The 22,812-nt window shown below is 39.2% G+C and overlaps 2 protein-coding genes across 2 annotated transcripts; one reads left to right on the top strand and one right to left on the bottom strand.

Annotated features, from left to right (window-relative positions):
• The first annotated feature begins 822 nt into the window (after positions 1–822).
• On the top strand, positions 823–17,986 carry LOC108681660. Its single transcript, XM_018170712.2, has 14 exons — positions 823–857; positions 4,229–4,362; positions 4,609–5,473; positions 5,767–6,052; positions 6,575–6,742; positions 7,777–7,862; positions 9,194–9,364; positions 10,049–14,263; positions 14,702–14,820; positions 15,628–15,692; positions 16,035–16,128; positions 16,452–16,525; positions 17,114–17,283; positions 17,589–17,986. The coding sequence occupies exons 2-14, from the start codon at positions 4,241–4,243 to the stop codon at positions 17,667–17,669; spliced, it is 6,516 nt and encodes a 2,171-aa protein (XP_018026201.1). The 5' UTR covers positions 823–857; positions 4,229–4,240; the 3' UTR covers positions 17,670–17,986.
• Positions 17,709–21,831, bottom strand: LOC108681666 (anaphase-promoting complex subunit 4-like). Its single transcript, XM_018170718.2, has 4 exons — positions 21,620–21,831; positions 21,019–21,150; positions 20,633–20,751; positions 17,709–20,330 (listed from the first exon to the last, which is right to left on the bottom strand). The coding sequence occupies exons 1-4, from the start codon at positions 21,741–21,743 to the stop codon at positions 18,135–18,137; spliced, it is 2,571 nt and encodes an 856-aa protein (XP_018026207.1). The 5' UTR covers positions 21,744–21,831; the 3' UTR covers positions 17,709–18,134.
• Between the last annotated feature and the right edge of the window lie 981 nt (positions 21,832–22,812).

Here is a 22,812-nt window from a genome sequence, read left to right as displayed (position 1 = left end):
GAATTCAGTTGAAAATAGCAACTAACTGAAATATATATTATGAGTAAATGGGAACTTCAAATAATGATATGTGAGGCAATTCCGAGGTCTCATTGCCATTTTAATGTACAACTAGAGGATAATAAATGTCTACAAATTTTGCGTAGATGCAATTTTAGCAGCACGAATAACATGCTTAGACGAACTGCTCGGAGAGCAGCTCATGTATATCCTGCTCCATCGCGCCAGGCGCATCACTGATGACTAATCCAGTGCCTTGCTGCCAGCGACTATTTTTTGAAAAACCTAGATTATACCTCCGAAAAAACCTAGAATTGAATGAAAAAAACCTAGATTTCTCCAAACATGTAATTCATAGCAATAAATCCTTGTTGTTCATATAGGAATGAGTATGGATATAAAGGGATAAACATAAATTACAATTTAACATATCTCCAATTTTTTTTGAACAGTTATTTAACATCTTACAATTATCATTCATCATCATCCCCCTCGTAAACAACAGCTTTATCAGCATGTCTTGCACCCATTAATCTACTTTCCTATCTCCTGTAAATGGCAGTTTTCTCCTGTATATGCCATGGCTCTTGTAACTGACCACGTTTCGTCCACGTTTGTTTAGCGCGGATTCGGTCTCGTCTAGTTGCGGCTTTCAGAGAGTTTTTTTTAAGTCGTTACGTTATCAACTTGAGAGAAAATTCTCTCGATGCAGGCTGATGAATGCGGAAGAACTGACAAATTTGTAATAAATTTTGATAAAATTTCAAATTTGGGTTGGCCAAGACTATCTTTTACGGATCTAAGGTTATGCCAAAATTCCGGAATGCTGGCAGTTCAGCTGTTGTTCTCTGTGAGGTGTAAGTCCTTGCTTAATTTGAAGATTTGGTATTCATCGTCAAGATCATCAAATCACATCGTCAACTTAATTTTGGTTTTATTTATTTATTCTTTTTTTGTTTGCCGCCTCTGAGCGTGTCGCGTGTGCTGGCAGTGCTGCTGCTGACATGGCAGACGCGATAGGGTTGGCTTTTCCTGTCATAGTGGCGGCCCGCCACTATGACGGGAAAAGCCAACCCTATCGCTGGCGGCTAATTTTGATGTGGATCACGGCGGGATCAACCAGGTGACTCGGTGAGAGTTCCTACTTGAGCTACTTCTGAGCTTTTAGAGGAAGACATTAGACTCCTGCGTTTGGAAATTTTGACCATTCAAGATAAGACAAGAAAGAGACCAGAGTCACCAGACAGTCCATTCGAGATGAGACAGTCCCAGTTTGCAATAAAAGCCGGGAAAATTTTCAGCACTCCATGGGAATTTCGGGACAATACCAAGATGAGATGAGATGTCCTGGTTAAAATAGGGTGTTTAAAATTCCCATAATTTATAATTTCCCTTTTTGTTTTTGTTTCTTAAATAAGAGGAGTTTGTGTAAGTGTGCACATATGTGGGCACATCACACATGCAATGATGCATTATGATGCATAGAAATAGGTATGCTTATATGTTTGTGTGTTTGTGGTGCAATCAAGTTGAATCAACAGATAGGTACTTTTAAAAATGCTGACTTTGAATATGGTTGACGGTTGACTTGTGTGTTGCATGGTAGCTGACCTAATACCTATACATAGTAATGGTCTCACTTTGAATGTTTTTTAGGTCACAAAATCTTGAATCTTAGGTCACTAAGTTATCTCCAGACCTAATCTTGATTCTGAAAATAAAATATAAAGAGCTGTTCTAATTGCTGGTCAAAATGAGTTTGCCTGAGCAAGAACCAATGTCTAAGCGGCGCTTAAGAGGCACCAAATTTTATATCCTCAGAAATTATTACTCTTTAGCTATCCTAGGAGGCCTCGCTGCTGTCACCATACCACTTGTGTAAGTGAAATTTAATTAAAGTTTGTAGGAATTGGGCTACTGGCCTAATGCTAATATACAATACGGTAGTATTCAAAATGAAAATATATATAATTGTATTAATTGTTCATGATCTTTTCTGTGAATTTCTTTAATACCTTTAAAATGTATAAGGTGGGCATAAATTCATTGATGTAAAATATTTAACTTATATTTGTTTATCTATCTATATACTTTTCAAATTTATAAGTTGTTTACAATATATTAAATTCATTTTTGTCACTCTATTTTTCAGGTTGTATACAAATTTTTTGAAAAATGTTGAGAAATATTGCAACATGTTCTCAACACATGATGGCCAGGTAGAGAAGAAGAAGTTGAACTTGAGCCATAACGTTTTGATGACTGCAAAGGAAAAGGCTACTATGTCATTGTCCGTTGATCTACAAAGTGGTGTGACTGTGGACCTGGATAAATTCGATCAGATCTTGAAGGAGACACCAGCTCCGGAGGACCTTTAGTGCATTACATTGAGCTGGAGTCGTCTAAATTGTATCTTGATCAACAAGTTTATATGTAACAAAATTGCTGCTCAGGATGACCTAAGTTTTGAGGTTCTTAAATCTTACATGAGAATTATCAATGAATAATTTTGTTTTCATGGAAGGGTTTAGTAGTGATGATTATGTGAGCAGGAGTAATCTTAAAACCTGTTTTCTTTGAGATGCCTAGTAATATGAATAATGGAAATGTTCACCTACTATTTCGAAAAGCCTCCCATGTTGAAATGTTTTCATTATTAATAATTTTTCTCCTTAATATGCAAGTAAAAACTGTCTGACTTTGGTAGAAAAATTTTTTTATCTGTGATTTTTGGGTAAATCAATTTGAGTAATGTCATGAAAAGAATAATAACAGATATTAATAATTTTTTATCTCATTTAATGGGTACTGTATTTCAGGGTTTGGAAGTCTCAATTGCATTGTCTCCTAAAAATCATATACAGCTCAGTTTGTTTGTCTTTCACATTGGGTGGGGTATATTCATGCACATTGATGGTAGGTGCTAAATTTTAATCTGTTCATCTTTATTTATTGCTTTCATGCTAAATCTACTGAAGTGAGGTATTTCTTTTCACTAAGGTTTTTTAATATACCTCATGCTTCTATTGAAAGTAGCTTTAAATCAGAATAAGTTTATAATTGTGACATAAATATTTTTCTCTTGTATATAATTGTACAGCTGCTAATTACTCATTTCCTCTCACAAGCAAAAAAAATCTTCTGCATGTTGCAGACTTTGTTTTGATGAATAAATTTAAGTATAATCAAAGATGGTGTGTTTAATTCTTGCATTTACCTCTTAATTTTTTGAAGTTTTATAGAGATTTGCATTTGGTAAGGATATTGAAAAAGATGCTACTTGGGTTGAATGCAAATACAAGATAGAAAGTTTCTCATTTCCTTTGTGAATCAATGCTAAATGAAGCAAAATAGACTTCTCATATGGTAAATGATATCTTTTTTATTTTAGCAGCTCATTATCTTAATCTCATTATTTTGTTGCTGAATTCTTTGTTATTTATGATTGTTAAATAACAATTATTTCAAGTCACTTATTTCACTTCTGCACTAAATTTGCACTTCTAATTACTATCTTCATTTTGAGCCCAGGGCAGTGCTCTGCATATGTTTCCACTTGCACTGACCTATTATACATATCTCAGTTATAACTACTAAAAAATTCAAGTATTATTTGTATGCTAAACATCAAATTGTAATGACATTTTTGACCGTGAGATTCATTCTGGGAATAAATTAAAAACATAACAAATTTTAACTAATAATATTTAGCAAGAGACTGAAAGTTTGTTGTATGGTGAATTGAATATTGAACATTAGCCTCATCAATATTTTATCAGTGAAGTATCAAATGCAGGGCACTGTAGAGACTTGCAATCTCTGGCACCCGAGCAAGTTAAGCCAGTCAAGAAAATCTTCAACTATTCTGGAAGCTGTGGATATTGGCTATTGAATAGAATTTGCTACTAATAGAAATTATTTCATTCAATTGTTATGGTATATAATAGTAATGATGAAGTTCTTCTTGTATGGCTGAAAGCACTTTAATAAGGCTAAAAGATAAGTAAATCTGGCCATGTTTGTTTCAGACATGCAAAAATTTTTGATATTCAGCCACATGGGATATCTTTCATCTTTAGTTGCTAATTCTCTTTTCGTGTCATATATCATTTGCTCAATATGTTCCGCTATTTTGATGATTTTCTCAAGTGGTGTGCTTGAAGTACAAAACTTCACCTTAAATTTGTAAGTATGGTTTGCTTTTAACTGCATTTCATTTTCATTACAGTTGAGTGTTACCATGTCAGGCCGGTTATCATGCAAGAGGAAAAACTACGGCTCTACTGCATCCTTGGTAGATGAATTTCCCAGCCAAGACCTTGACATCACTGATGACTTCACAGAGAAATCCGTATCTTTCAGGTATATTAATTCAAGCGCTATTAAAGTAGAGAAACCATTTTTATTTTAATTTCTATTTTCTAAAATTGTGGATATTAATTATTTCTCATTTTGCTATGAACTGATTCATATTATGGTATCATGGAATCAGTAGAGATTGCAAATGTTATAATTTAAATGGTATTCATTGAATGTCAAGCCAGCTACGATGAGTAATTTTTATTGAATTAATTATAATTGCTTAAGCCTCTTTTTCATGTTCTCTAGGCCACCCAAGAAAGCAAAATGCTTGCAAAGTGTCTCATCAAAAACTAGAGTGAAAAATCATTGTCTACCTGAGCTTTCTTCAAGCATCCCTGGCAAGTCAGATCAAGCTCCTCACAATGAAAATGTGGGGAGTGAAGCTCACATTAATAGCGAGATAGAATCAAAAGCTACAGATGTGATTGATGATGATGATGATGATTTATACATTCCAGTATCAAAAAAAGCCAAACTTTCATGTAGCCCCCGCCTTGGTCATGCAGAAACTTTGCAATGTTCCATCCTCAGTAATGAGAGTAAAGCTTCCAAATTTATAAAAACTCCACCTGAAATGAATATGAAATGTACTCCACCATCCGTGACTGCTTCTAATTTAATCAGATTAAATTCAACATCCCAGAATGAGACTGGCACAAGCAAGTATTTTCGATCAACCCGATCTAGAGCATCTACTTTCTTGAAAGATTCTTCCAATGATTATGAATCAGGCTCCTCTAATAAATTGATGAGCATGACTAAATTGTTGGATGAACAACGTGCCTGTGAGACCAGAGGTAATCGAGCTGCCCAAAACAAGCATGGACATCATGAGACAGAAGAATTCAGTTTGAGTGAGTTACCTTCAACAGCAAACGACCCTGAACTTGCCAGCATTGAAAAATCTATTTGCAGTAACAATGAACGGCTTTGTATTTGTTGCAAACATATTGTTTCTTCAGTTATTTATGCTTCACATCTCCTGCAATGTGTCAAGCGTTTCAAGTACCAGGAGAAAACAAGAGTAGCGTCTTCATCTGCTGGAGTTCTAGAATTGCAAGAAATCACTACAGGTGCTGAAACCCGAAATAAGTCAGCAATCCTGGTGAAAGTATGTGAATCATCGTGTTGCTGAGCCAGTGGCCGGCCCTTTTAATTTATTTCTTTCAATTTCCTAGTCAATGCATTTTTTATGTATATGTACTATGTATAATTTGACAGTATGTCAAAAATGTTTATTTCTACTTATACTAATTTTTGTAGATTCCTTATATTGATTGTGATTTTTCATCAATGTTTTAATTTATTTTTCTGTATTTTGGTAATTATATTTTTTATTAATTCAATCAGTTGACCTCATTCTGCCATGTAAACGTGAATATAAACTCATTAGTATGTCATCAGAGTCAAATTCTGCGTGAGCTTGAGGGGGATCCTGCATGTAGCTCTGAAGCTGCTGACAACGCTGCTGACAAAACTGCTGACAAAACTGCTGACAAAACTGCTGACAATGCTGCTGACAAGGCTGCTGACAAAACTGCTGACAACGCTGCTGACAAAACTGCTGACAAAGCTGCTGATGGAAACCCAGCAAGAGGTTGCCTCATGTACGAGAGCGTGGCGGGAGGTGTTCTCCAGTTCAAAGGACTAAAGAAAAATGAAGAAGATAAACTCACCAAGACATTGAAGAGTGAGGAATTTTTTTTGTTTAACGCCAGCAGTTTATTTCATATGATCCTGAAAACTTTGAATTCATTAGGTAAGAATTTTCTATCTCCTCCACAAGATTTACATCTAAAACGGCAAGAATATGTGGAAATTCAGCTATCTTGCCATCTAACTACCTAAACCGATGCAGGATCGGCCTCTCGCCGTGAAGGTTATTGCTGAACTTTCAAGAGTTATTACTTCTGTTCAATATATACTTTCATTTGCAGAAAAATCCGTTAATGGCTTGATTTCTTTATTGAAATGAAGGCATCTATTAACACTTGAATAGGATAGCAGTAGCTGTTTAAGCGTGACCAGCATTGATTGTCATATATTCATGCTGCTCAGTTCACTCGGTTTGCATTTTAAATTATGCAAAACAAAATTAATAATCCAATTCCTTTCGCTTAGATGGATTCTATTGTTCCAAAATATTATCAAAAATAAATAAGGTATAATTATAGTGCAAATACGGATGAAAATTGTGTATTTGCTGACGCAGCTGAGTCGTGCATGGTGCGCGTTGGTCGCGGCAGCGGCGATGGGCGGGCCAGTAGAGGGGCCAGGGGGCGTCCCAAGAAGGCCACAGGCCGGACGGCGCTGCAAACAACCAAGGAAATGCAGAGAAAAGCTCTGGTTATGAAACGACTACAGCTCATCACAGCTTGGCGTGAGTCTTAACATGTTTTATTTGTTTATTTACTTTAATAAATAAAATTTTAAATAATACATAATGTATTATTTGTTTATAACTGTATGAAGCTGCTGTCTTCAACACATGTGGAGTGCGCATCTCTGTATGGCTTAACATGGCGCTGTGTACGTCACTGCATGGCTTAGACATCACGCTGTGTACGTCACTGTATGGCTAAGACATCACGCTGTGCACCTCGCTGTACAGCTAAGGCTACGGCCAGACTGAAAGCGTTGACAGTTGACGCGTACGCAGGCCGACGCTCTGAAGCTGCAATATTATATGTATTTCTACCTTAGTGGCCACACTAAACGTTGACAGGCGCTGCGTCGCGCGGTGAAAAAAGCACATTAATCTGGACAAATATCGCCGCGCTGCGCTGCGTGGTGCGTGCAGTGTCCTTGAAGCAGCCGTGAGGGGAGGATGTCGAAGCATTGCTCTCGTCAATTCAGGCGGCGAGTGTTATCTGCTCTCACACACAACACCGCGAAAGGATATACATATACTCTATAAATGTAGGCAAAATAAATAAGTAAAATAAAAAAATCTATTTGGATTACTCCTTTTACTAAAAATTGCACATGCGCTTGAAGTCTATTTGTAATTAAGGTTGAACTCTCAAAGTATGCATCATATATAATATAACCTATCAAAGTATCTTCCTAATCGAAAAAGGATAAATCAAATTATAAATGGGATTTTAAAATTTACCTTTTATTTCCCCATAAAACTTCTATCAAGGAGAACGGCTGCTTATCTCTTGCTGACACTTATTTCTACACACTGACTCGCCGTAAGCTGCGCGGTCCAGCGTCTAGTGTGGCCACTATACGCGCTGCGCGGCGCTGCTCTGCTTGAAGCGTCAGCTAGCGTATGCGTCAACACTTTTAGTCTGGCCGTAGCCTAACATCACGCTGTGTATCTCAGTGTATGGCTAAGACATCACGCTGTGTGTCTCAGGTCCTGAGGAGCGTGATGGCCGTAGCCTAACATCACGCTGTGTGTCTCAGGTCCTGAGGAGCGTGAGGACCTGCACGGCGTCGCCCGGGGCTGTGGTGGGCGCGTGAGCCGCGCTGTCTCTGCCGCCGTCGCGCAGGTAATTATTACACAATTAATACTACAATTATGTTACCTTGTAACTTATCCATCTAGTCACATATTTTCTACCTAATTATCCATCTGATCACTTATCCATCTATTCATTTATCCATTTACTCACTTATACATCTACTCACCCATCCGTCCAGTCACTTATCTGTCTAGTCGCTTATCCATCTACTAACTTATCCGTCTACTAACTTATCTGTCTACTAACTTATCTGTCTACTAACTTATCTGTCTACTAACTTATCTGTCTACTAACTTATCCGTCTACTAACTTATCCGTCTACTCACTTATCCGCGTTGTCATTTACTTGTTCTGTCATTTATCTGTGTTGACAACAGATGAGGACCGCTTGCTATTAACGGGCAGCGCTCAATCTTATCAACCTTGTCAAAAATGACAAAACCGGCGATAAGACCCTTCTTATCTGTCGTTGGCCATTGGGATCATTATTTTTAAGACGCCATAAAAATAAGATACGTATTTAGCTTACTTTAATATTAAGCATTAGATGTCCCTACGTTCTTGTGCTGTATCCAGGCCGAATTTATTGTATCGTCTCTCCAAAAACATATTCATGGAGAGTGAGTTTTAATATACTACACCACATTAACGCTAAAGGTGAGACCTTACAAAAGTTTCGCGTTTGATAAATCGTACTGATGGTGAAGAAGTTATGGCCCAGTGACTAGGTCAGGGTTAAAAGAGTGAGACATCATCTTGTGTTAGGTCAAAATAGCATGAAGCTCTATTGCGTGCAGAGTGTGACCCGCGGCCGTAGGTTGTGGATTACTGATTTGGATCTTTAAGATTTATGCTCCGCTGTGGACGAAGTTAGTTAGTGATGGAGTGATAAAATCTATTGATAAACTTGTTGCTTATCAATAGAGAAGGGTGCCTTCTTGTTATGTATTGACTTTGCACATTGCTGGTAATTGAGTTAACAGTCGCTCGTGTATTGCAGATGATAAGTGTTTATCTAACCCATTGATTCGTTAATGACAGTTACTTAATGAAATATCTATTGATTATTTTGTGTGAAACGATTTCCGAACGTTGAATGACATAACATACGAGTAGTATTTGATTGATAGTAATCGATTCTGCGTTTAGTGGTTCATGAGGTGTATGGCTTGTTATATATGCATAAAATTCCAGCTTACTCGTGCAAAATCTATGCCGTTTGTTTGAATGTTGGCACATTCTAAATGCAAGACTTAGAATGTTTCCATTTATTACCTTTTAACATTGATGATGTTGGCAGTCAAGACCAAATTCGAAGGCAGATGTTAATATTGATTCAAGTATTGATTGTTTAACAGGGTAAACCGTTGTGGTCGCTGCAGTCCGAAGAACCACAAGAGTTGTCCCGTTACTACGTCGCGGAGCTCGCCCCTCACATCGTGCCTCCTGCTGGGGGGCGAGGTGCGGACCTGACCCTCCACAGGGCCCTCTCGCAGATACCAGGCCGTCTCAACATCACCCAGGGCTTGGTGAGTCCCTTATGTATTAAGAAATACATAAGGGCCGGCACCCCCTTATGTATTTCTTCGGCCCTACGCATCTAACAACAATCGTTGCAATTGTAGAGTTGACTGCTAATTTACAGGCTTGTCTGTCTAGATACTCCCAAATTTGTGACTTGTTTTGGTCTTCAGGCAATAATATCCTAGCTGACCCAGTATATTTTAAATAGGTTCATTAGGCGGATCACATAACATAAACATAATGCTGCTGATTAGGCGGTAGCTGAATTGAGTATTGAAACGAAACACTTCTAACCCGTCCAAGCTGCCAGCAGCTAACACTCGTCTTCATTTGGGATAATCTTGTTCATTTTTAGCGCATATTCTCATTTATGGAAAAAATGCACTATGGTGCTCGTCATGTCCGTCCGTCCGTCTGTCTGTCCGTCCTTGACTTTACGTTTTCGTCGACGAGAAAATGCGCTCTCTGTCACTCACTGCAGTGAGTACTGAGTTATATTTTTTATATTGGACGAGTTGTGGGAAACTGTATACTTTAATGTATGACGATACCTTAAAGCCACCTGTGAATGACTGTTTTATCAGGGCATTTTCTCATATTCTCATATTTGATTTAAAATTAATAAGTGTTATATAATCGTGTGGTGATCAAATATGATTCTGATAAAATATTGTACCTTTCCATTTTAGAATCTTGACTCAGATGACGAAGACTACCAGAGCTGCTCAGCGTCATTCATGAGCGCTTCTTTAAGCGAAACCCAGCGCGTTCTCGCGGACTTGCTACGCTCACAGTCTTGTTTGTTTGACGATACGATGAACGAAGCTGTACCGCCCGCTCCGTCGGAGAAAAGTCCCGGCCAAGAGGCCGATGGTGGAACAGTCAAGGATGTGGGATGCTTAGAAACGCATAGTAAAGAATTCCACCCTGGCATGACTCCTAAAGTCTTCGATGATATCAAGCCAAGCCCTGAAAAGCATGACGAAAAGTGTGAAAAAATACTTAGAAAAAAACGTATCTCTGATTCATCTTCATCGTCTGACACTTCATGTCATTCGGGAAAGAGAGAATTCACAATTAACACTTCCCCCGGCGCTAATAAATCTTTTAGTTCTTTACAAACGTCAAGAAATAGCAAATTTTATGGCAATAATTCTAGTCCCGGCTCTCAAATCCACGAAAAATTGAACGTATCCACTGAAATTTTGGACTCGTTGAAGAACTGCAGCGTCGAGTTAACCCGTTGCAGCGAGGGCAAGGAAACCAAATTAGATGACAGAAAGAGTAAAAGAAACAGCGCCGTTAATAACCAATCTTCAGACGGCGAGTTTCATGTAAGTTCTAAAAATATATCGGGTAATGCAGTGGATGAAACCGACGAAGAAATGTCTGATTTCGGTCGAACTAGTGGATCGAGGCAAGAAAATTTATCAAATCATGACGGAAACTTAGCGAATGATGAGTGTTTAGAGGACAGTGCAACGCCCCTGCTTCATCTTCCATCCTTGTCCTCTGATGAGTTGACGACGTCTTCAGATGCCCGTAGTAAACTAAATAGCTCTGTAAATAATAATTCATACGGTAGTATACAAAAATGCAATGATACATATAACGTCGTAACAAAGTTACCAATCGTTGTAGTAAGCAAGTTAACCTTTGGGTTGAAGAGAGATCCGACGGTGGTTGAGATACCGAAAGTTGCGCAAAATAACTCGTGGTTCAATAGAGAAGCACCGGAGTCCAGCGCTCGGAATACCAGCGCCAGTGAATGCGTCAGTAGCAACGATGGCGATGATACTGAAGTTATTGATGCCAATAATGAGCTGAGGGCGGGTGAAGTTTTTTCAGGAGATGAGAAACCATGCGACAAGAGCGAGTCTCCTGCAAAAACTGAAATTTTTGAAGACGATATTGCATTTCATGAGCATGAAGAAATTGAAAATATACTTGAAAATACGGAAAGTATTAGAGATGAGGAGGTAATATTAAAAAATGGTGAAATTGGAGTAAATTTACGACAGAAATTAAAAGGAAAAAATGGCAGGGCCGATGAACAGAAACCAGTGGATGGTAAAGACTGCGATGGCAGATCCGACCAGAGCACTCACTCTAATACAACAGTAGTTTTTGATGACCGGCGTGAAGAGTCCTGTGGTCGTCCTCAAAAATTTAATCATTCCGAACACACGGAACCCAATAAAAAGTTGCCTGAACGTGAAGAGAAATCTTTTCTACCATCTACAGCACTGAACGAAGACCAGGTGCCTCGAAATGATACCTGCAAGTCTCCAATAGAAATAAACGCTCTCTTATCCAAGCCCATAGTATCTTCAGTCGGAAAAATACGTTTAGGTTCGGGAAATAAATCTGATGTTCTTATTTCTCCTAATACCCTTCTTGCCATTTCGAATGAAAAAGGCAAGTCTAGAGACCTGATGAATGTCTCGAGTGTCTGTCACGACAATCTCCCACAGACGATCCAAAACAATATCACTTCAGTTCCTGCAAGCGATTCGAGTGACGAGGTGCTGGCGACCTTCGTGAAGAGCTCGCAAGCTGCCAGCAGACTCCTTAATCACCAAACTTCAAGCTTTTTCTCCGTTGAAAATGTAAGCAAACTTGATTGTTACCTCGACGAAAGTGACTCGGCCACTTGCGAGTTCCATGAATGGAACTTACAGCGCTACTTTCGGTCATTACCGAAACCCGATGAATTTGATGAAATTCCAACACATTCACCGAAGGAAGAAGTTACCGTTACAGCATGTGAACTCTCTCGAATTGAAACAATCATGAAGTCTGAAGTTAGCAACGATTGGCTCGAGATTCTAAAGAATGGAGATGAAGCAGATTGGACAATATTAACCGATAATGGTTCTATTCGTGTCCATAGCTTAGTATTGTTTGTCCGATGCCGTACACTGTACGACGAATTGAAAAATTACTATTGTTCTAAAAAAGAACTAAAGTGGATGGTATCATCTGAGTGCGCTGAAGCATTCATACGTTATATTTACGCCGGAATTCCAAGTCAGGTTTCTCTCAGTGATACAGATCTGGCGTGTATGAAACAATTGGCTTCAAGATATAAATGTGGGAGATTAAATGAGTATTTACATCTACGATTCCCTCAAATTGAAAGTGAAGATCGGCAAAATTGCTGCGAGGTCCCCTTAGATGCAGCTAGGAATGAATCTGAAGAAAAGCCTCCATCTGTGTCAAGAACTGCCGAAAGTTTTTCCATTGAAAACTGCTCTTCATTCTCACAAGTAAAATTAAATGCAAATGAAGAAAGAACCAGCGAACCTAATTCCTTCGAGGCAGTCGGAGCATCATGCAGTGAGCATATAGACGAGGAACTGTCGTTGCCATCTCTACACAATATTGTGCGTGTCGATGACGAGGATGAATGCCTTATTGTGAGTCCTAGTCCTGAACTTGTAGCTTGCAACACTGAGTCTCCTCACTCAAGCAAATGTGTTTTTACTGAGTCAGCTGTTGATCCCATGCCTTCTGACACGGTAGCGATTGCCAGAGTTTCTGCCCCTAACGATGTTAGCGAGACCAAAAATAATAACCTGGCGACCATGAATAATACGTTTGAAGGTTTTGATACAACACATATCAATGCTAAGGAACGAAATATCACTTATGCGTTTGCTAGCAGATCGCAATCGCCTGATATGTTTGAGGATACCAGCAGTGATGAAGGCGCTGGCAATGCGGAGCATGTTCCTTGGAATACGACTTCAAACAAAGATGGACCTCCTATTTATACTAAACCCAACCAAACTTCGAAGCCTCCGAGTCAAGATTTAATATCAAAAGCGGGAAGTGATCACTGTGGTACGTATTTACATGATACCAACTCTGTTATTACTACCAATAAAAATGAGGAAGTGGTTTCTGAAAAAGACATTATCGATATCACGATGAGCGATTCCGACAGTGATAGCACTGATGTTAAACAATTAAGCTCAGACAATGCCCCGAATTTTCCCTGTTCTCCCGGGCAGGTGGAACGTGCTGATGAAGAGCAATGTCGTGTCGCTAAAGCTTATGATCAGACCACTGACGTTGAGTCTGCGCAGAGCAGTAATCAAAGTGCCGTTTACACCAGCAATATTTGGGACGATTTCGAGGCCGGTAATGGCTTCGAGTTGACAGCTATGCCAGACACGCCTAAGCTGCTTAAAAGAACAGCTCCAAAATGCCAATCAACTACACCAAACGATATTCACGGATTGAATTCGACAGCCATTGATGATAGGAGTTCTATCCCAAATTTTCCAGACGTATCTATTGTAACGAACGTCCCAGAGGGCTGTTCTGAATCTGGCCAGCGCGACGCAAGTGTTCGAAATTCAGCCAAAAGGAAATTGTGCGGCGATAACGGGCAAAAGGATTATGACCTTGAATTTTATGACGATAATTATGATGTTTCAACTGACATGGAAATGGAATTTGATGCTAATAGGAGTTTGGGATCGCGACTCGGTTACCGTCAATGTAAATCCAAAGAAAATTCTCATCGGGACTCAGATCCTCTTCAACTTCCTGATGTATCAGAGCTAAACTTTATTGAAAATGGCTGCCGCCCTGTAAAACCGCAGCAAAATTTAATGGAGACACAAGTTAAAAATTCAGATTCACTTGGCATCGCATTGATCAATGAAACAAATCGGCGCAAGAAAACGTTCACATTTAGAGCGCGTCGGCTCCAGAGAGATGACGTTCCCGGGCCCAACTTTGGATCGCTACCTCAGAGAGTTCAGCAGCTTCGACAATCAGATTCTCCTTTTCAACGCCCAACCACTCCTGCTGCTGCTGCCACTCCAGGAAGTGTTGGCACTCCCATCACTCCACGCCCCGACTACTCAAACATGGCGTCGCCCGAACTCAAGGCGAGAATATCTTTACGTTATAATTTACAATCAGGTTCGCAATTTTTTTCATTTGAGATAGTTTTTATCAGTATTTTTGCATTTTTCTCGTTAACTGCTGTTCATCGTTTCATTGTTGGCTCTTAAATTTGAATAATTTTATTTGAATAATTTTAATTTGAAAACCAGGCAATAAGTCCAGCATCTATCTCAATCAATCGTCAGCTATGGAAAGATCGGGTTCCAAAGGCTGGATCCCTTGTGAATCAAGTCACGAAAAGTTCAAGAATCGGCAACAGGCCATGGGCCTATTTCTTCAGCGCCGACACTTCTATTCTATTCTATTCTATTCTATATCCTTTATTACTCCCAGAATCAAATAGTTTGCATGTTTCTCATCTCCAAATGACCATTTGTTTCCATTTCTAAGCATATATTCATCAGAATGTGTTACCACAGAGAGCCCTGGAGCAGTTCGGCGTAAGGCCGCTACCCAGAGCGAAGGCGCGCGCGATGCTCAAGCACATCTACGACCAGACGCACCCCGTCGTCCGCAGTCCGGCTTCTCCAGAACTTGGGTCAGATTTCCTGCATCATAACTAAAACTTGACCGATTTTGTAAAATTTTATTCGTTTAGATGACAATACAAATATTGTCATCTAAACAATATAGCAGCAATATATAGCGTATAGTTTACAAGCAAAAACTTGACTTGCTTTAATTGTTACTTAAACCTACTGCAAATATAGGTTTCTGGCGTCAGTTATACGACGGTAAGAAGTAAGTGGGTCGATACTCTGGCCCCAGGAGTGTTCAACGCTTCTCCAACTGAAATGTTCGCTATTTTTAGCGCATTTTCTCATTTATGGAAAAAAGGCGCTATTTTGCTCGCAATGTCCGTCCGTCTGTCCGTCCGTGACCACGTTTTCGTCGACGAAAAAATGCGCTCTCTGTCACTCACTGCAGCGAGTAATGAGTTATATTTTTTAGACTTTTCATCGCACAGCCATGGCCGCTGAGGCATTGTTTGCAGCCAGCATTAGGAGGGTGAGGTGTTCAGGACGAATTAAATCTGCATTTTAATTTACTTCAAATTATCCAGAATAAAGGAGAAGTGGTTTTCATTGCAAGTTTACGAATAACTGCTTCATTAGTTATGAGATAATGATTTCTATACTGTCTCACTGTTTACATTCACGCATAAAAGCTCAAGAGCATACGTAATGCATAACATTTCTTCTCTTCAGTGGAAATTTGAACGGTAGTAAAATTCATTATATTAACCTGTAAATTTTGTTAATATTTCACGTAAATTACTAGAACTGTACCTGAAATAAATTTTCAGAATTTAATTTATTTCTTATATTGGCTTTGCATGTTCCAGAAGACGGGAGCAAAACACAACTCCTGTTGGCCGGTCCCGCGCTGGAGCTCACAGAGCTAAACGAGGTTAGACATCAAACTTATTTTATCGAATTGAGGCTATTTCATGTAAACCAATGCACTCACTTTCGTGCATCGTTGTTAGTTATAATTTGTTCAGTTAATGCTAGAAGTGAAGTAATGCATGTGTGTAGAAGTGCGGCCTATCACGCGTCTTATGTAAACATTTTTCTGTTATGAACGAGTGGTTGTTCAGACCGAGATAATTGAATTATTCTGTTAATGCCACGTGTTAACCGCAGTGTTCAGACCGAGATAATTGAGTTATTCTGTTAATGTCACGTGTTAACCGCAGTGTTCAGACCGAGATAATTGAGTTATTCTGTTAATGTCACGTGTTAACCGCAGTGTTCGCAGGAAGAACCGCCCCACCACCCGCCGTGCCCGCAAGCCAGGGGCCTGTGCAGCCCAGTGTGGTCGACTTATCTTCCCCCGATGACGAGTAAGTCAATATTGCCGGAGTATTTATTGCAAGCTTAACATGTTAATCGAGAATTAACAATCCCTTGCGCAAAACTGTTCATTGAGTTTACAGGATCCCACTTTGCTTTGTTATTTGATTTTTAGTTTAGAAGCCTCACTCAACTGACATTGATGTTCAGCCGTCAATATGTTTTCAGAATTCTGCAGTACAGTTTAATTAGCATTTATATTTACACACAGTTCTCCATGAATGACGTACGTTTGCTTTTCATAGAATTCATAGCATATTACATACGACATAGTATACTTTTTTGTATTCATTAAACATTTTTCTCCCAATAGTGAAGGATGCTTAGAGGAGTCAGCGATACTGTCACAACCTCTGTCAGACGACGACTCGGACTCCACAAACCAAGGTGAATTTCTTGTCCGCGTTTCTGCTGTGGTTTATTTTCATATTGCTTTTAAGATAACCTTTATCAAGTTTACGATACGTTTCGATACAAGGCAGAACATGTCAATTAATTGAACACTAATTCACCTAGTTTTGCATAAAAAATGCTTCTCAATAATTTTGCAGAATTTGCTTTCGCGTGCTGACATGATTTTATGCAAAGTTATATATTTAAATAATTATTCCTGTCTAGAGATAATTTTTATTCCTGTCCAACTTTTCATCAAATTGGCATCCCTTGCGGCAATAATTTGACCCGTGCAGGCCTTGAGACGAGACTGCCTGATTATTATTTTCTTTCTAACTACAATAATAATGATATATATATTCTGAATTTACATTTTATCCGTTCGATTGTTCAATTAAATTAGTGCTCTTAAATATTATTGCTATCTACCATGGTAGTTAGTCGATGTTTATGTGCACTGAACATCAAGTCGATATTCTTCAAAATCGAGATTGCAATCTGCAATTAGAACTTCTCTCCAAAATGGATCGAAATCGATGAATATCACCTAAATTATACATTAATAAATCGTATTGGCTGCAGGAGGGCCTAAGGTACACGAGAGACTGCGGGCCCTGATCGCGTCTGAGCCGTCGCTGCACAGAGCCGTGCTGCTCTACCAGCCTGTGTGGCTGCATCACATCAAGCAACTCGCTACTGACTCCGGCATCAAGTGCTCCATGGCCGTCCTCGTCGATTTTCTAGACCAACAAGTGAGCATTTCACACATGAAATATAGCACGAGTCGGTGAATATAAACTAAGTTCAATATACCTGGTGACCTCGAGGAATGAAAATAATTATAGTAGTTCTCCGCACTTGACTAGAATTACTAATATCTTATAAGTTATTTATCTTGTAAGTTATTATCTTTATACATCTTCATAGTTATTATCTTTGTACGTCTCTATAGAATCTGAACCTATTTCGTAAAAGTACGTTTAGGTCGCATTTATGTATGATTCGCTGAAATAGCTTTGCTCACTATCTTTGCACTATCCTGATAACTACCTTGCAGTGCATCACCTTCAAGATGGGCAAGCCCGGAGTCCAAACTCAGTCTCGTCGGAGAGTGCACAAGAGAAAACGTCCTTCATAACCGTTGTAAATTATCAAAATGTTAATGAAAATATCAAAGTCTGGCGTGGAACCGGTTTTATTTACTATTCTGTTTAAATATTAAAATAATGTTCCCGATTCAAAGAATAGAAATGTTTGAAACACTTGCTGTTTGTACCTATATTTAAGTACTTGTGAATGGAGACAGATGTTATTTGGAATCAAATTTTTAAGGAATGTTGTTAATTGTTAAGAATATCAATGGAATGAATTATTTGTAGCATGAAGCCTGATATCTCGTTCGCCATTCAATGATTTTATAAGTGCCTTGGTTACATACTCGAATTAAATCTTAGATACGTCAGACCTCGTTGTCATTTCTATTCCAATAGTCACCTCTGGACAATTAAAAATGGGTCAACGCACACGTTACTAATGTCGTACTTAGCGAATTTTGTTACTTCTATGGGCCAGTGCAGTGAAATTCACTCCGGTCACACAATGTTCACTCTTTCTTTTCCTCTTGTATTCTTTCTTCATCTTCAACTTCTCCCTCTTCGTCATCATCTTCATCATCGTCTACTTCAGTCTCGTAGAGCACTATAGTCCTTCTGTGAGATGCAACAACGGCAGCAACTTTCCTCTTGCCGGACACAGCTAAGAGGCCTCCAGCCACGTCAAGCCGACACACGTCAGATGTTTCTATTGCTTCTGACAAATCTACGGCGCTGATCTTGCCAACAAAAGAGCTGTCGAGTACCGCAGACGTGTCGGCAGAGCTTGTGCTACACATCAGTTGTTCTTTGGTCCTCACGGCCTTCGGCGATAAGCGTGCAGACAAGTCCAGAGGCGCTTCAGAGTTTTGTTTAAGCGACGAAGAGTCTCGTTCGTAAGCTTCTTGTGCAACGCGAACACACGCCGGCACTGAGATGTCATCAGAAACGTTAGAGTTGTAAGATGTATATAGGTTAAGGCTGGCCTTGCTGCGCAAGACTCCCACAGGGACCTGTACAAATAGACATCGCATAACGTTACCAAAGTCCTGAGTAAGAACGGAAAGAATGTCTTGCGAATAGAATTGAGCACCAATAATCCTTGCAGCAGGTTGCTTTTTACCTTCCTCAGAAACAATCGAGACATTTGGAGAAGAAAACGCTTGTAGATCAAGTGCGTGGCTGCGGCTAAAGTAGAACGCACCGATCGCCTGAATCGACTCTACTGAAGCATCAGTGCAGGAGAGGTACACGTCATTTAGGTCAGTGCTCCACTCGTAAAAAAAGAACATATATGGAAACGATTTTGGAACGATAATAGCATTCATTTTATCATTCGAACAACAGCATTGAGACACAATTAAACCTGTTTCCGAGGTAGATTTTACCAGAGGAACTCCACAAGAAACTCGGATGTTCTGGCTAATTACGTGTACAGAACGCTCTGCCATTCTTGTGAGCTCTAGTGAAAGACTGTTGTAATTTTGGATCAGCGATTCATTCCGTCGCGGAGGCAAAATGAGTGGAAGATCTTGCATTTCAGGGTGCTCTTGCAAAAACAGCAGCCACGGATTATTGCTGGCGTTGACAGGAGTTTTCAATTCTTCTTCACTGAGATATTGACCAACACCTTCTAGCCTGAATTTTCGATGCCGGTTGCCATATTTATCAACGACCACTTCTTCAAGAGTATCGTGAAGAAACCCCATAATGTGGCTCGTTTCTTGTTGTGTTGTCTTCGCTAGTTCTTGGGTAACTTGCAATCCGTTGATGCGCAAATGAACAGCCGCCAACCATTTGATGAATGCCAGAAAATCTCTCACTGAAGTGCCGATTACCTGCTGCAGTTCACCAGTCTTCAGAAGAAAAGCCCCGGCCTCTTTAAGAGATTGGCAAACAACTGACTCTTCTACACCCAATTGCCCGTATCTGTCAGTCCGTCTGGCCATCCCGAGCATCTGACTGATGACAAACACTAGGCCTTGACCAACGGCTTCCAATTGCTTTACAACCAACTTGTGCATATTAGTATAACCCAATTCAACAGTCTGACGAAGCTTTTTCAATCCCTTCTCACTTAATTTATTGCTGAGAAACATGTGGAACTCAGGGGAAGAGTATCCAAAAACTAGCAAATCAAGGAAATCGGCAGAAACTTCTCCTTCTTCTTTCGTTCCCGAGTAAGCATCAAGCTTGGTGTCCATCTCCAGTAGGATACCTTCCCATGCTTCTCTCAGCCTGTTAATGGCATCTGTAGCGTAGTTGATGAGGGACTGAATTTCAGCATGTTTTCTTGCTAATAAATACAACTCCTTGTGGTGTTCAGAGATCACAGCAATGTCACAAGTGACGTGAACGCCTTCAGTGGTATAATCGGCCGGGTTTTCAGACACCTCACCTTCAATCGACGGTCTCTCAACAATAATGCTGAGGAGATTCATACCATCAGAGCACTGAGCTTCAATAACGGCGCCGGCTCTGGGTACGGTATTTGACAACTCCACAGTAGCACAATGAACAAATCCAAAGGCATAGAGCAACACCTTGGAGTTTGCAGTACCGACCACCAGTAGAGTGAGGCAGTCTTGATTCCTAATGATATGATTATTCTGCCAACACGTTGGATCATCGCTGTTGCCCTCACAGTGACTCTCAGTGAACCATTTGTCAGATGCTGGCAAAGGCGTCATGTACTCCGACCACATATCCTGCAAAAATAATATTTTATAACGCATTCAATAAAATAAAATTAAGTTAATGTTAATTAGCTCAATTAGGTAGGCAAATATATCAGTCAGAAGGAGAATGTTCAACTTTGAAACCCACAATTTAATCACAGGAAATCTTGCTGCCAAGTGAATTCAGTCAATGAGTCATTCACAATTTATAAATTTAAAGATTCTCTTGCTTTACTTCCTGCATAATTTGAATGAAAGCAATTAATACAATCAATACAATAGATAAAAATAAGAAACCAAAAAAAGCTGTTGAGAAATATATTATTACTAACTTTTTCAAGGGCAGCAACAGGTTGAGAATACTGATGCCATGAGAGACTCGTGACTCCCTCGCCCACCTCGAAGCTGTGCACCTCAGTGCCGCTCTCAAGGGTGACTAGCATTACAAGGCCTGCAATGAAACAGGAACATAATCAAGTTCATAGGCTTAGAATGAAAAATTTAACGCTCTTTTGAACAGAATTTAATTATAATTGCAGGCAAAAGCAAGCAATTGTTGAGCTACAAACACAAATAATTTGTGCAGTTGTCTCGCCTAAGTTCATTATGATAGGTGCAATATACCTACAATTTTATCCAATATGAATGCCTGATTTCCACACAAGAAAAATAAAGTATCAAAGCCTTACTCTATGAAGACATATAAACAGGAACACACCTGTGTGGTAGCCAACTGCTATGAGGTTGCTGTCAGGTCTCCAGGCCAGCCCAGTAACAGTGGTGTGTTCTGCATGGGGCAACAACTGCCACACCCGCTGAAGGGATCTGTGACGCTGCAACAACACGTGGCCTGCACACACATTGTAGGGTCACCTCATCAAACAAATCAAATTATAAAAATTGCAAGCTAAAATATTCCAAGCTTTATTATTGATATCAAAGAGTGTGCAGCAATATAACTTATTATTTTATAGAATAAAACCTCTGGCTACATGTACATTTGCTTCAAATAGACGTTAAACTGAGTATAAGCTTTATACTCATGTTCCATTTAATTTCAACATAGAGCATGTGGTGTTTATCTAGTAATAAATAACGTTCACAAATTAAGATAGCCATTATTTACTTCTAAATATTAGTTATTAAATATTTGCTTGGCCAAGTGCAAGATAGAATTGAAAAATTAATATTCATTGCTTGCTATTCAAGATTTAAAGTACAAATCTTCATTACAAAATAAGAAAAAAATTTTTGCATATACATATATTTAGCATTATTTGAACTATATTTTCTTGACCTATTCACAAAATAGTACTTGCCATGTGTATTTGAAGTCAAAAGAAGGTCCATTTTTGGAGACCAAAGACACTTTGTGAGACCAACAGAAAGATGCTGCTCTGCCACCTGTTTAACTTGGCAGGCAGTGGAGGTAATGTTTGACATTTTGAAACTTGCATGTACCGATCATTAATTTAAACTATCACAATTCAAGGCTTCTGGCAAAATTGGATGATAAAGATGCATGTATTAATTGATACATTTGTAATGGGCATTTGTCTATTAAAGCTACATAAGAGATGATCTCAATGTACACTGAGGCAGGAAACAATAACCAGGGAAACCCAATTGAACATAAAATTTGGCTTTGGAAATTGGTTGCACAACCATTATTATGAAAGACATTCTTAGAAATTGTAATAAAAGTTAAGATCATTTAGAAAAAGTGGGGCATGAGAGAACAAGCAAGGAGTGGATGGCGATAATTACGGGTCTGTCTGAGGGAGCAACTGCGGCTATGTTTGAGAGTGTGAAGAGATATCTGGAAAACGTGTGGAGGATGAGGGAGAGTAAGAGGATGATAAGAGTGGGGTTGTGAGGAATGGGGGGTTGAGAGAGGGGAGGGTGGGAAGACATATGTGACCACACCGAATTGTTTTAGCACGTTGTTTTATTTTTTTGGGTGTTGCATAACAAAATTGTTTAGTTTTTTTCTTAGGACAGCTGTGAATATGGTTTAATTGAACTTTTATGTTAGCATACGAGTGTAAACTTTTAATTTTTTGATGCTACTAAAAGTTTTAGGCAGCAAGTTTGACCGATTTAAAGGTCGTGACCGGAGGTCACCAAGCACCCCAATTCCCAATAGAAATCAGCTTATTACATATTTTCAGATGCGATAGCTGTGCTAACAGTTGGCTGTTGGCTCTCATATTTTTCAAGCTAATCTCTCTAGTAGTCTTGGTCCCTTCCCATGATGATAATGTGCTGTTGATATTCAAGCAGCATGTCTAGTAAACGGTCAAAAAGGTGTAAAAAAGTAGCAAGATGTTCAATTATTTTCAATAATGTGATTATTCTATGAAAAGATGAATGTTGATCTTTGAATTTCTTCTCATTAATGATTTCAGATAAAATACATATAGGCTCTCAGATTTTTGAGCTTCCACAGCATGAGCTTGTGAAGCTTGCTCATGCTCTGGCAGTGAATGGTGTGTTGCCATAGACTCCCCGA

This window comes from Hyalella azteca, unplaced genomic scaffold (assembly GCF_000764305.2).
Source record: "Hyalella azteca isolate HAZT.00-mixed unplaced genomic scaffold, Hazt_2.0.2 contig5701, whole genome shotgun sequence".
Lineage (NCBI taxonomy): Eukaryota > Metazoa > Arthropoda > Malacostraca > Amphipoda > Hyalellidae > Hyalella > Hyalella azteca.
This window is presented reverse-complemented; position numbering and strand designations above follow the sequence as displayed.

What these genes read in the sequence shown, in the direction of transcription:
- LOC108681660 (XM_018170712.2), top strand. Translation starts at nt 4,241, where the DNA reads ATGTCAGGCCGGTTATCATGCAAGAGGAAAAACTACGGCTCTACTGCA. An exon ending in GAGAAATCCGTATCTTTCAG is followed by an intron (nt 4,363 to 4,608) that starts GTATATTAATTC and finishes CATGTTCTCTAG; the next exon opens with GCCACCCAAGAAAGCAAAAT. An exon ending in TGGCGTCGCCCGAACTCAAG is followed by an intron (nt 14,264 to 14,701) that starts GCGAGAATATCT and finishes GTGTTACCACAG; the next exon opens with AGAGCCCTGGAGCAGTTCGG.
- LOC108681666 (XM_018170718.2), bottom strand. Translation starts at nt 21,743, where the DNA reads ATGTCAAACATTACCTCCACTGCCTGCCAAGTTAAACAGGTGGCAGAG. An exon ending in TTTGACTTCAAATACACATG is followed by an intron (nt 21,151 to 21,619) that starts GCAAGTACTATT and finishes ATGTGTGTGCAG; the next exon opens with GCCACGTGTTGTTGCAGCGT. An exon ending in CTGTTGCTGCCCTTGAAAAA is followed by an intron (nt 20,331 to 20,632) that starts GTTAGTAATAAT and finishes TTATTTTTGCAG; the next exon opens with GATATGTGGTCGGAGTACAT.